The sequence below is a fragment of the Mastigoproctus giganteus genome, chromosome 13, assembly GCF_048544385.1.
Source record: "Mastigoproctus giganteus isolate SK-2022 chromosome 13, ASM4854438v1, whole genome shotgun sequence".
Lineage (NCBI taxonomy): Eukaryota > Metazoa > Arthropoda > Arachnida > Uropygi > Thelyphonidae > Mastigoproctus > Mastigoproctus giganteus.
In genome coordinates, this window is record NC_143587.1 from 41155109 (window position 1) to 41170202 (window position 15094).

The following is a 15094-nucleotide window of genomic DNA, read 5'->3' on the forward strand; positions in this document are numbered from 1 at the left end:
GAGGTCCCCACGGACTGGAGATGTGCAAATGTATCACCAATTCACAAAGGGGGGTTGAAGGGTGACACGAGTAATTACAGACGAGTTAGTTTAACTTCTGTTCTGGGTAAAATAATGGAGTCACTGGTTAAAGATGCACTGCAGGATCATCTAGACAAGAGTGCAGCAATAATTCAGACGCAGCATGGGTTTGTTAAGGGAAAGTCTTGTCTGAAAAATTTGATAGGATATTATGATGTGGTTACAAAGGAACTGGATGCAAAAAAATAATCATATATTTGGATTTCAGGAAAGCTTTTGACACTGTTGCGCATGCAAGACTATTGTACAAATTGGAGCAGAATGGTATTAAGGGTAAGTTGCTACAATGGATAAAAGGATGGTTAAGTGGGAGAAGACAGAGGGTGGTAATCAATGGGTGCCGCTCTTCGTCGACTAATGTTATTAGTGGAGTCCTGCAGGGTTCGGTGTTGGGTCCACTGTTGTTTTGTATATTTATCAATGATATTGATGAAGGTATATCAGGCTTAGTGTCGAAGTTTGCAGATGATACAAAGGTTGGCAGGGTTGTTAATGACAGTATGCTACTGCAACAGGATCTAGATAATTTGGGCAGATGGGCTAAGAAGTGGCAACTGAAGTTGAACCTTGACAAATGCAAAGTACTGCATAGGGATAGAAGTAACCCCAGAGAAACGTACCAACTGTGTGGTACTACACTTAAGGTGATAGAAAATGAAAAAGACATGGGAGTAATTGTGCAGTCAGATACGAAGTTTTCTGAGCAATGCAGACAGGCTGCCAAGGCAGGTCATGGGGTTTTGTCAATGATATATAGGAATTTTGCTAGCAGGGAAAAGGAGATGATTGTCCCTCTGTATAAGGCAATAGTCAGGCCATGCCTTGAGTACTGCATACAGGTCTGGAGGCCTCATTTTAGGAAGGATGTAGATTTGCTTGAGCATGTACAGAGAAGGGCAACAAGATTGGTGAGGGGGATGAAGGGATCCTCTTACCAAGAGAGGCTTAAGTTCTGCAAATTGCAGTGGCTGGAGACTAGGCACCTGCACGGTGATCTGATTGAGGTGTATAAGGCCTTGAATGGGTTCAGCACGATGAATTCTGATGGGATCCTCCCACTTGTTTAGATTATGAACCTAAGGGGGCATAAATTCAAATTAAGAAAAGAAGATGTAGAATAGATGTGCGGAAATTTGACTTTAGCCAGTGGGTGGTTAATTGCTGGAACAAACTTCCATCTGTCGTTGTGGAAGTTGATAGGTTAAATAAATTTAAGGAGGAACTGGACATGCATTTGGAGGGAATGGTGTGATTTTTTTTTTTTTTTTTTGGCTGATGCTGCATAAGCTCATACACTTGCTTTCTTGCATCACATGCCACAACTACTACTACTATTGAAAAAGAAACCATTTACTCTAAATGGTCTGCTCTTCTACTGTCATGATATCCCTGAGTTTTTAGGGACTTGTCTTAAATCCACATTACATCTAAATGGGTGCCACTTCATTGCCACTCCTTGTAGAGAAATTTGAAAGCTGTTCCCGTGTATAACAGGAACTTAAATCCATCCATCCCCAGTGGCCACTCTGCTCATCTAAAGAGACATACAGTCAGTCCTCATATAACACATGTTTACACTACATGAATTCGATCATACACGATTCATAAATAGGGGAACGATATCTTATATAACGCGAACCGAATTCGCTTATGCACAAACTGCCTTTGTGTTTACAAGAAATGGCAGTCGAACCCGGAATCACCCCAACTGAACGCAACACGATAGGAATGAAGAGGAGATTCTGAAAATGTATTTGTTTTTTATATCAGTGAAGGGGAAACACATTTCACCATAATAACGTAAAAAGCAACACAATTCCAGCTATCGGTATAATCGCAAATGCAATTAGATCAAGTTTACTATCAGTTTATAACAGATTCCACTCGTAAGAAACTGGAAATTGTTTTTATTGTTTTTGGTAGTAAGCCCTAGAAATGTGCTTTAGTAAAATGTGAGGTGTTAATAGTGTATGTCTGCCTTTACGGTGTTGTTTATTCAGTTGCGACACGTGCGCAGCTTTGTTTATGTGTATCAAGCGTGCTTCCTCATTTTGTAATTGTGCTTTATTCCCTAAAAATGAGTAAAGTACTTAAAAGGTGTGAAAAGGAAGCATCCTGGTGAAGACAATGCAGATTCACAGAGAGAAACAAAAGCAATATCGATAAACAGAGGCGGACTGGGTCAAAAATTCTTACCCGGGAAAATTTATAGTGGCCTCATACTATAGTTTATGGCCAAAATACACCGGCCTTTGGCCCACCAAGGTTTCCCCGGTAAGGCTTATGGCCAGTCCGCCTCTGTCGATAGAGAAAAAATATGAAATTGTGAAACGCTTTGATCGAAATGAAAGACCATGTGATATTGCACGTGCTACAGGTCTAAATGAGGCAAAGCCGAAAATTACAAAAAATGTAGAGAAAATAAAAACAATTTTCATAGCAGGAAAAACTCAAAGTGTAATTAAAATCCATTAGATTAAGACACAAAGAATTGGAAGAGATGGAATGGTTGTCATCTGTTTGGATAGAAAATAAAACAAAAAAGTTTGCTTACGATAAAAGCAAAAGCATTAGCAATATTTTATTACGTAATAAAATACTTACGTATTACTTAAAATACTTAAGTAATTACAATGCTTACGTATTACGTATTTTATTACGTATGATAATAAATAATCGTAATAAAATACTTACGTATTTTATTATGATTATTTATTGTGTTTGGTAATGTTTTGGTTAGAAATGTGTGTTCAATCTGGGGTGGTCGGCACCTAACCCTAATTTTCCCATAGGGCCTCTTGTTTATATTGCACAATTTTGCATTGCACGAGGGTTTCTAGGAACACAACTATCATGCTATACGAGGACTGACTGTACTATAACGGGAAGCACTATTCAAGGCACTTCAATACAGCACTCAATGGAATATCTCCAGTAATCTCAAAGTCACTGGTACGTTATGGGCATGCAAGGAAGATTCACAAAATATTGTTGTTTCCTATGCATATGGTACAGACATTTTGCCACATTACTACTTGACACAGGCCATTATGGTAAAATGTCTGTACCATATGCATAGGAAACAACAATACAGATATATACATTTATACCCAGTTATTTATTAACAAATAAAGTACAAATAAAGTACAAAACCAGTAGCTTTCGGAATGCATGTCCCTTTATCAACTGATAAGTTAATATAAAATTTGAATACATTACAAGCAAATGTGGCACGTTAATCATGCGTCATTGTTGTAGCACGGACGTGTGCTGCTTTACGCCAGTGATCATCCATCAATAAAATGGTTGTTTCTAGGATGGGATGTAGACGCATGCCTTTCTGGCGATTTAATGCCTTAGGATTGTTTATTATGTTTAGTGACTCTAGCCAAAGGCGGTGGCGAAAGTGTCGTGCGTGGTCCACTATCTCAAAGTTGCGCTTGGGGTCAAGATTGTGGCTGGTAGCCCAAAAATGTTCTGCGACCGCGGACTGGTCAGTTTCGGCAAGCCGGATTGCTCTGTCGTGTTCCGTGAGGCGATCCTGGAGACGTCTCGATGTCTCACCTCCATAGCAACTGTTACAGGCCCTACAGGTGATACGGTACACTACATTGCTGCGTAAGACAGGTGTGATAGGGGTCTTCATGCTGGAGACAAGTGAACGTAGGTTCCTACCGGGTAATTGCACACATTTGATGTTGTAACTTCTAAGGACCTTCGAGATACGTCCTGACACTCCTGGATAGTACGGAATGTAGGCGGACGATATGCCGACTTGTTTCGGAGGTCTTGGGTTGGATGTAAGTTCTTCTGCCTGTAACAGGCATCTGTTTAGTACATGGGATGGATAACCGCATCTGGTTAGGTCCGCCTTCACACGGGAGATCTCGTTACGTCTAATTGTGTCGGTGCTGGAATGGCTCCAGGCCCTGGAGAATACGGTGCGGGCAGTGCTGTTGAGATGGCTTGGAGCGTGGCCGGACCTGTAGTTGGTGAATTGACCGCACCACATGGGTTTGCGGTATACTGAGGTCTCTAGACGTGGGCCTACGCGATGCACTAGCACGTCCAGAAACGGGAGCGAACCGTTCACCTCTGATTCTACGGTAAACTTGATGAAATTGGATAGGGAGTTGAGGTGTTCTAGTAGTACCGTTTCAGAACCACGTGGTATTATGGTAAAAATATCGTCGCCGTATCTACACCACGTTGTAATAGGTGTAGGTGGGTTCTGGTGTATCTGCTCCTCCAGATCTTCCATGGCGATGTTAGCTACTACGGAACTGACAGGGGCACCCATAGCAGTGCCATGTACTTGTTTGTAGAGTGAGTCTTCAAAGGTGAAGATGCTGCTAGAGAGGCATAGGTTGAGGACGGTACAGATGTCATCAGTGGATAGTGACGTCCTGGATTGGAGGCTTAAGTCGCTCTCAAGGAGCCTTCTGGCGCAGTGCACGGCCTGTTGGACGGGAATCGAGGTGAATAAAGAAACCACATCAAATGATGCCATGACAGAGTTGTCAGGGATCGAGAGGTTCTTGATGAGGTTAATGAATTCACTGCTGTTTTTAACGGTGTGAGATGTATTACCTATAAGAGGCGAGAGGACGTGCTAGTGCATCGTGCTAGTGCTAGTGCATCCTTTACATAATGAACTCCAGGCCCATTATTTACTCCATTATGAACTCCAGGCCCATTTTTACTCCCATTATTTACTCCCTTTACTCCAGGCCCATTCGTTACTACGGAAACAACAATATTTTGTGAACCTTCCTTGAATGTCCATAATGTACCACTGACTTTGAGGTTACTGGAAATATTCCATTGAGTGCTGTATTGAAGTGCCTTGAGTAGTGCTTCCTGTGATAGTATGTCTCTTTAGATGAATGGAGTGCCCTAATACTCCATTCGTCTAAATGAACATGGCCTACCAAATTTTGTGAAAACAATGGATATTATGAGTTTAAGAGAAATTCATTACTTAAGTGAGAAATTTCCAATGATCAGTGTTGTGAAGGAGAGAATCTTTATGGGGCCTCAAATCAGACAGCTTATGCAGAATAAAATCTTTGAAAAATGCCTCAATGTACAATTCCATGCATATAAAGAAATGGGCCATCATGTGTCACTAAAACATTTCTCACATTCACGTTTAGACTTCTTTCCCAAAGACCTTAGCATAGTGAGTGACGAGCAGAGGGCACAAAGTTTCATCAAAACACTAAATCAATGAAAAATTGATACCAAGGTTTCAGGAACGAATGTATGTTGCCAGAACACTGCTGGATGTTTATTGTGACATTCTGGACAAAGCATACCAAAGGAAATTATCTGCTATATGTTATTTGTTATTTGGTTTTTGGGAGCATTAGCAACTAAGGCCATATTGCTCCGGGGATATGCGGTGGTCATTCCTTGACCTTTCCGCATCCTCCGTATTTGGTGGTGACGGGCTCGAACCCCGGTCTAATCAAGAAGCGTGTGCTATGCACTACTGCTCCTTCCCACCTGGCTAGGGAGATGCCTTAGGAAATCATCTGCACTAAATTTCTAAACTGTACATATCCTTTTTTCCAATAGTGTGCTGAATTATTTTAACTATATGTATAAAGTGTATTGGGTTTAAACTGTAAAAGAGATAAATATGTAACTGTAACCAGTCCTGTGTTTTGTAATGAAATTGGCTTAATTAATTGTACTGATATTATCAGCAGTTGTATTACACCTGCTAAAAAAAACTGAAAACATATTTGAAATCTGCATGCAAAATTTGTTTAGAAAAGTGTTTTTATACCTTTAATAAAAAAAAAAAAAAAAATTATTAAAGTTAACCACTGTAATCAAACATACCTCAGGCATTGCACTTTAATCTCATTTTGCATATGCAACAACTATAGAGCCTTACAGATTATCTGTAGGGAGATATAGCTACATATACAAAATGAAAGCCTAACATCTCATTTTCACTCAGGATCAACAAATATTGGCACACTTTACGGGCAGACCAAAATTCCATTTCCTAGATTATATGAGAAACTATGCCTATCTACATTGTAATTGCACTGCACCAAACAAATCGCTACTACATAAGATATGGTCCTTTACATAATGAACGCACATATGTGCATGACTGCTGTATACGCAATACTATACGTGACATTCGAAATGAAACAAAGCAATGGTTCATTCACTCACAACGATAAATACAAAGAACTGGTGAATTATATTTAACTTTAGTCTTTTTAATATATCCTGAATGGATATATGACAAGTTGTTGTCGTTTCAAAATCTTGTTTCAGTTCGTAAAATTAACTTCTTTTGCTTTTTTTTTTTTTTTTTTTAATTAGCTTAAGAGTATTCTAGTTGTTAAACTTCCAAAAAAATAAAACAAAAACCTTTCCAAAACATTAAGGTGTCACTGCTGATCAAAAGTTCAGACACATTCAAAATTCAGAGGGGTGTGAGTGTGTGATTTGGTTTTTAGGAGCATTAGCAACTAAGGCCATATTGCTCCGGGAAATGCGGTGGTTATTCCCTGACCTTTCCGCATCCTCCGTATTTGGTGGTGATGGGCTCGAACCCCGGTCTAATCAAGAAGCGTGTGCTACACACTGCTGCTCCTTCCCACCTGGCTACGGAGGCTCCCATTTTGAGAGGGGAATCTGAATGTCAATACTGATATGAATTGGTATATAATGTTTGCATCAAAAGCATATCTGATGGACAAACTTTTGACAAAAAATAGATTTACCCTTGTCTTCGTTGCCAAATATTAGCATTCTGGTTGTTAATATTTTTTTTAGCGTTAAGTCAACAAATATAAAAACAATGATAAAATAGGATAGGTTGAGAGAGAATATTTACAAAAAAAAAAATGTATTTTTCTCCCCCCTCCGCTTGTCTGCATTGATTTTTATCACACAAAAGAAGACAAGTAAGTTTGCCAAGCCCTGGTTATACCTGTGCAATTAAATATTACTTACAGAAAATATTGTAACACTAGCAATTTTTCAGTATTACTTACCCTTCAAATGGATGTGCTGCTAAGGAACGAGGCATTTCTAAATTTTCAGTCAGAATATCAGTAATGTATTCACCATCTAGATTACAAGCTGTGATACGCTGCTTTACTGATCCATAGGATGTCATAAACATGTTACGAGATACCCAATCAATTGTAAAGCCATAAGGATTTTCTATCACTTAAAACACAAAAAATTAAATTAGTCTTTTGGTTTGTTTTGATTAAGTTTATCCAGATAAATTTTAGAATATACAAAGGCTAGACAATATGACAAGAAGAAAATGGTTCAAATGGTTTTAAAGTTTTGTCAAGTTTTCTTTATAACTTAACAACAGAATAAATTTATTCTATACTAAAGAAACAAAAAATCTTTGGCAAAGGTTGCAAAGAAAAACAGCAAAGAGTTCTTTACTTATGTAAACTCTAGAAGGAAGGGGATGAATCAGATTGGTCCACTGGATATCGATGGTTCAACTGTTGATGATCCTGGTCAGGTAGCTAACAAACTAAAGGAGTATTCTGCATCTACATTCACACATGAGGAGTTAATGGGAAGGGGGGAATGCCAGATGTGAATTAAACTCTGGCAGCGAGCTAGATGATTTTGCAATAACTGAGAGCAAAGTGGAGGAGAAATTGTGGAAGATAAAAAGGCATCTGGGGTGGATGGGATATATCCAGTTATATTAAAGGAGGCAGCAAAGGAAGTAAGCAAACCCTTAGCCACAATTATGAGAGCTTCCTTGGACTCAGGGGAGATACCCATGGACTGGAGATGTACAAATGTGACCCCAATTCACAAAGGAGGATCAAAGGGGAAAGTAATTACAGACATGTTAGTTTAACTTCTGTTCCAGGGAAATTAATGGAGGCACTGGTTAAAAAAGCACTGCAGGATCATCTAGACAAGGCTTCAGTTAAAGCTCAGCCATAGCATGGTTTTGTTAAGGGGAAGCCTTGTCTGGCCAATTTGATTGGATACTATGATGTGGTCACAAAGGAACTGGATTTAGGAAATAACTTTGATATCATATATTTGGATCTTAGAAAGGCTTTTGATACTCTTGTACATGGAAGACTGCTGCACAAATTGGAGCAGTGTGGCATGGAGGCAAATTGCTGCTATGGATAAAAGGATGGTTGAGTGGGAGAAGACAGAGAGTGGTAATCAATGGACACTGCTCTTCGTGGACTAATGTTGTCCACTAATGTGTTCTGTCCATTGTTGTTTTCTGTATTTATTAATGATATTGATGATGGTATATCAGGCTTAATGTCCAAGTTTGCAGATGATATGAAGGTTGGCAGGGCTGTTAATGACACTAATGAGAGTACACTGCTGCAACAGGACATAGAAAAGTTGAGCAGATAGGCTGAGAGGTGGCAAATGAAGTTTAATATTGACAAATGTAAAGTATGGCATATGGGAAGCAGTAACCCCAGGGTAACGTATCAACTGTGTGGTACTACACTGACAGTGGTAGAGAATGAAAAGGACCCGGGGTTATTGTGCAGTCAGATATGAAGTTTTCTGAGCAGTGCAGACGGTCTGCAAGAGTAGCTCATGGTGTCTTGTCAATGATATACAGGAGTTTTCTAGCAGGGATAAGGAGGTGATTATCCCCTTGTATAAAACAATGGTCAGGCCACACCTTGAGTACTGTATACAGGTCTGGAGACTTCATTTTAAGAAGGATGTAGAGCTGTTGGAATGAGTACAGAGAAGGGCAACAAGATTAGTGAATGGAACAAAGGGTTGCTCTTACAAAGAAAGGCTTAAGTTTTGCAAATTATAGTGTCTGGAGACTAGACATCTGCGAGATGATCTGATTGAGGTGTATAAAGCCTTGAATGGTTTGAGCATGCTCAATGCCGATGGGATTCTTCCTCTTGCTCAGAATAATTGCCTAAGAGAGCATAAACTCAAATTGAGGAAAAACAGTTGTAGGATAGATGTGTGGAAGTTTCCTTTAGCCAGCATGTGGTTGATTGCTGGAACAAACTTCCATCTGTCATTGTAGAAGTTGATAACTGAAATAGATTCAAGGCAGAACTAGAGAAACATCTGGAGTGAGTGGATGGGTGAAATTAGAGGATTTTTTTTTTTTTTTTTTTGGCTGATGCTATATAAGCTTGCTTTCTTGCATCATGTTCCTTTACTAATGCTAATGTTAAATTTCTTGGGTTATGGTCTAAAGATGAAAACTTCACTTATCTCAAATTAAGTGCATTTTCTTTCATCCATGAAACTTTTAGCCAACAGTAATAACTGTTGTGTGAAAAGCATGTATAAGATATTCTAGATTACTAATTCAGAATTACAGAGAAAATTATTAATTGTCTTATGAAAAATAAATATTATATTACATAATTATTTTAAATGCTCTCTTATGTCTTGTTTTAACATTTATAAGATAAAATTCTGAACCTGGCATTTCTTTTGGAGAAAACATTGGTTAAGGTTAAAATATATTACTCAAAACTGTGTGAAACAGGATGACATTAGTTTTGATATTATATATTTCCAAAAATTATAAAATTTAAATTAGAAAATGCCAGCATTAGTAGAATTCATAGCTTAATACTGGTTGCTATTTTCCCTAAAAATTAAGATATTCCCAATGGGAAAAGTTGAAATACTATCTAACTTATAAGTTCAGAATGAGAAAAGTATTTAACACTAGTCAAAACACAATGACTACCTGTATCAAGTATTGTCTCTATGGCAGATCCAGTAAGAGCAGCTCTCTTTACTTCATTAAGATGGGTGTCTGACCAGTATATACGATGCTCAGAGGCATCAAAGTCTAATTCAGCAGCATTAATCACCTAAAAATATTTGAGGCAGTTTATCAAAAAGTTATTTAACAATCAGACTGCACAATCCATAAAATTGAACATAATATTAATAATGATAACAATAATCAGTTTTTATTATCATCATAAAAGAACATAAGCATTTTAAACAGGCTTTATGAAATTTAACTACAGAATGATTAGATTAAAATTAAATTGTGACAGTTTAGAGGGACATATGGAAAACTGCTAGCTGCATACAACCACAATTTGGAATTGACAACAGCTAAACTAGCAAAAATGAAAAACATGAAAAAAATTTTTTACCAAAATTGTACGAAAAAAAATGATACAGCAAGAAATTAGCATTGCTCTTTGCATAAAGGTTTATTTAGATCACAACTACCACTTTAATTATCTGGATATGAACTGAAACCTGTGAGTAGCACAATCACCTAGTAGCAGTTATTTCTTGAACCATCGGGACACCTTAATAGGGGTGCCATTCTGCAAACTTAATAGGGGTGCCATTCTGCAAACTTAACAGGGGTGCCATTTAATATTCTTGACTTGATAATCATTAAAGAGCCACTAGCAGTCAATAATGAAAGGAATAAAGCTATACATTAGCCAAAAAAAAAAAAAACTCAATTTACAAGGGGTATTTCAAAAGTTCATGGCATAGTAATCAGTTACTTCTAAAAGTAGTCCCATTTGGAGTCATTACAATTTTGTCATCAATTCTGCAGTGCACTGATTCCAGCTGCAAAGAAAGTTTTCTCCTGGGGCTCCAGGAATCCATCCACTGTAGCAATGATGTCACTGTTAGTGGGAAGGTGGATGCCAGCCAAGGATTTTTTCAAATTAAGAAATAGGTGAAAATCCAATGGTACTAGATATGGTGAATATGGGGAATGGTCCAAAATTTCAAAGGAGCACTCATGAATTGCAGCCACGGCAATGAGACTTGTGAGAAAGTGACTCATTCCAATGGAACAAGATTCCTTTGCTGAATTTCCCCTCAGTGTCTGCCTTTGATGTTTCACATAAGTTCCTCATAAGGTCTTCCTAATATGCCGTGGTGACTCTCCAGCCACTCTGAACACAACTCCCTAGCAACACTCCATCAATATCCCAAAAAACCAATGCCATCACCTTGCCAGCAGAAGGAATCAATTTGACTTTCCTTGGAGGGGAAGAACAGCTGTGATTCCGCTGTTTTGAACTGCTCCTTTGTCTCTGGATGAAATTTATGGATCTACCTTTCATCCATGAAACCTTATACACCTTGAAAAGAAATTTGCTGGATCTACCTGAAAACAGTGCAAATTTTCACTTGACTTGACAATTCTCATGCATTTTTGATCTGCTGTCAATAACTTTGGGACCCAATGTGCTGACGCCTTTTTCATAGCAAGAACCTCTGTTATTATGTAGTACCCATATTCAAATGACATGCCTAGATGCTGGCAATGTACAAAACTACCATTTGTCAATCACTTAATCAAGCACACTGTCAATAACTTCTGGAGTGATGGACATTGCAAAATCTTCTATAACATAAGCCATCTTCCATGCTCTCCATCCCTCACTTAAATTCTGCTGCCTATTCCGTCACCAAGGAATAAAAAGGGATAACCTCCCCAAATGTTGTAACCATATCCTCATGAATTACCTTTGGTGTTAGCCCCTTTTGACAAATATTGGATGACTGCATGGTGACTGATTTTGTTCATTTTTCCTCATTCACACAAGTCTGTTGATTTCAGGATCTATAATTTAAAAAAAAAAAACATTACTGAAACTTGTTGGGTTACTATTTGAAGGGTTATTATGAAATCAAGGCCTCCGTAGCCGAGTGGGCAGGAGCGGGAGTGCAGTAGCACACGCTCTTTGAGTAGACCGGGGTTCAAGCCCCTGACTGCTGAATACGGTCGATCTGCCAACCCGCACTGGACCAGCGTGGCAGATTATGGTCCATTTCCCTCAGCATGAATTGTTGAGGAGGCTTCCATCCTGCAGTGGGTTGATAATGGCTGCACTTTACTTTTTTTTACTTTATGAAATCAACAGGGATTACCTTTATTTTTGATATAGGATGCTTCTTTTCCAACCAACTCTCCTAGTCCAATGTGCTAACACTTCTTTGTGAAGGCGATATAAATTTTATAAAAATTGTGAAACATCTTCCCCACTATCAGAACAGTGGTGTTCCAAACCCCTTGGTCTCAATATTGGGCATTCAACCCAACTTCTGTCTACAAAACATTACAAAGCAAGGAAAACATTACGTAAATTGACATTAAAATTTTTAAAGGTCTAAAAAGCTTAATGAATATGGAGCAATTATTCTCTTCATTCCTGTAGATTGATATTAAAATTAAAATTTAGAAGGTCTAAAAATCTTAATGAATATGTTTGTTTGTTTGTTATTTGGTTTTTAGGAGCATTAGCAACTAAGGTCATATTGCTCTGGGATATGGTGGTCATTCCCTGACCTTTCCGCATCCTCCGTATTTGGTGCTTAATGAATATGGAGCAATTATTCTCTTCATTCCTTAAGTGGGAATAACACTTTTCGAAGCGACATCTTCACAGGAATAAGAGCAACACACAATTAATCTGAAACCTTTGTCTTATGTTGTAATTTTTGTTCTTCACGCATGCGCATAAGTGATAAATCATCGGATAATAAGAAAGGTCTACGTATATTGATTGAATTTTCACATAGCTCTAGGGTTTCCGCAATAAGTAATTTGTGGTAGTTATGTTGAAAATTTATTATTTTTGTTTCATTAAAGCCAAATGATTTAATGAAACAAGCTCATTTATTGAGCAGAACGAAAGTTCCGATGCATTTGAACAACCTGCCCGAACCGAAGCTTCGTGTTGCTTTGCTCGAAGCTGTGCCACCCCCATAGTAGATCCTACACAGACGACATTGCAATTTTTGCATGCGATGCTGTATACGAAGTCATGCTGTAATTGGAATGTAGTGTTTGAAGGTCGATTTCTAAAGAATGTGTATAATTTATTCATGGGTTTTGCTATAATTTTCATGTCGGTGTCCCACATATTTGGTTAAGTTTATTGTAACAATACTCGACATATGGGATGGTAATGAAATGTATTTTGGTCTTGTCAGAGTTTTGTGCAATGTTTGTTGTGAGGTTGTTGTTTATTTTTTAACGTGCTAATGCTTTAACTTTATTTATATAGGTTAAAGGGTAACCCCCAATAGTGAATCTTCTAGTTAATTCATTTATTTCTGTCGTTAGAAAAATCTGAGTGGAAGAATATTTAAAGGCTTAAAAATTGATTCAGCCTGACCGATTTTTTTGTATGGATTGGGATGATAACTGTGGAAATGCAAAAGCATCCCCTTATTGGTGTGTTTTCTATATACATTAAAATTTAGTTTTTGGTCTACTCTGTGTATGGTAAAATTAAGAAATTTATAGAGTGGGTTTCTGCTTCAATTTCTAATTCAAATTTTAATCTCTGATGGATGTTATTAAAAACCTGTAGAATACTGTTTAGGGTCAAATGATCTGTGATAATTAGGATGTAATCCAAATATCTTCCATAATATGTGATCTGTGGTATAAATGGATCAAGATGGATATTCTCTAATTTATCTAAGTATAGCTCGGCAATGAGTCCACTGATGTTTAAACCCACTGGGAGGCCAAAAATCCGTCTATATATTTTTTTCTTGGAAAACAATGTAATTAGCATTTACTGATAGTTTCGTTAGTTCAAAGATTCTGTCTTTGGGAAGTCTTGTGTTTTTAAATTTTATGTTATCATCGTTTAAGTAGGCCCAGACTATGTCTATGGCATCCAGTACATTTCTGTTAGTATATAGTGAAGCCACATCCAGGGAATATAACTTCATATCCTCCTTGATATGGAGATCTTTAAGGTTCGTGAATAAAGCATCATAGTTTTTTTATATTATATGTTAGAAGTTCTCTAAGTGGTTTTAGAATTGGGTAGATAGACATGGCTAAGGAAGCAAAAGCTGAATTCTTATATGACACAATGGGACGTATTGAGTATCCTGTTTTGTGTAATTTTACTTGGCCAAATAAGGTTGGGATATTGTAAGTATGGGCTTTAATTTGTTTAAGCTGGGCCATAGTGATGTGGTCATCTTTCCTATAAATAGTGAGCATTTTGTTATATTTATTAACTAGGCTGTTGAACTCAGATGGTTCAACCTCCTCGTATGTCGTCATGTCTGAAATGATAATGTATAATTTATTTGTATAATCTCTTTTATTGAGAATGACTACTGTATCACCCTTGTTGGCCTTTTGAATAACGATATCGCAATTTTGTCTAAGTGTGTGTAATGCTTTAGCTTCTCCTCTGTGTAGTTTAGATCTAGGAGGGGATAGTTTGGTTTATGATATGATTAGTCTGTTGGATTAATATGTTTTTTTGAGGCAAATCTCTAAGAGCGAACTCAAGGTCATTTGTTTCTTGGGGGGAACTCGCAGTGGTAAATTATAATTTAAACCTTTATTTAATAGAGCTATTTGTTGAGGAGTAAGTGTAACATTATCTGATGGATTAGGGTCATTATAGGAACCATTGTGTAAATAGACATCTGTTTGCTTGTTCACCCTGGAGTCATTAATATGGGGTAGATTTCTATTGGGAAAGGTGTAGAAATTTTTTTCTGCATTATTGGTGTTTTGATATCCACTATGATTCTCAAAACGATTGTGTGAAGAATAATGACCTCTATTATAAGGAAAACCCCTAAGGACTTGTAATTTTAGGATATGTCTATTCTCTAATGCGATGGATTGGATGTCAATTTTTAGTTGAATGGCTACCTTAGACTATTCCAATCAATAATGTTTAGGTGTTTTTTAAAAATATTGTGATATCGTTGAATATATTTAAAATATATATTTTTGAGGTTAAATCGGGATTGTAAAGCTAGTTTTACTATGTTACTTGACGTAGTATGAACTAAATTTTCTATTCCTGGAATTTTTAAACCTACCGGAAATTTAGCAAATTTTGGAATTAAATTCTCAGAGAGAGATTGTTTTAAAAATTGGATATGATATTTTTGGGCCACATATTTCAATGTAATTCTAGTATAGTCTTGTTTTAACCCTGTTAACCATTCAACCGTTGTACTGTATATTTTTTAATGTATAACGTGAGTGGTA

At 37.4% G+C, this 15094-nt stretch overlaps 1 protein-coding gene across 1 annotated transcript in view; it reads right to left on the reverse strand.

The window, feature by feature from the left end:
• Positions 1-15094, reverse strand: part of LOC150075985 (prolow-density lipoprotein receptor-related protein 1-like) — a 1358636-nt gene that overhangs the window by 921646 nt on the left and 421896 nt on the right. Inside the window, 2 exon segments of the mRNA XM_090387555.1 lie at positions 7107-7284; positions 9809-9935. Coding sequence (XP_090243681.1) covers positions 7107-7284; positions 9809-9935 — 305 coding nt within the window.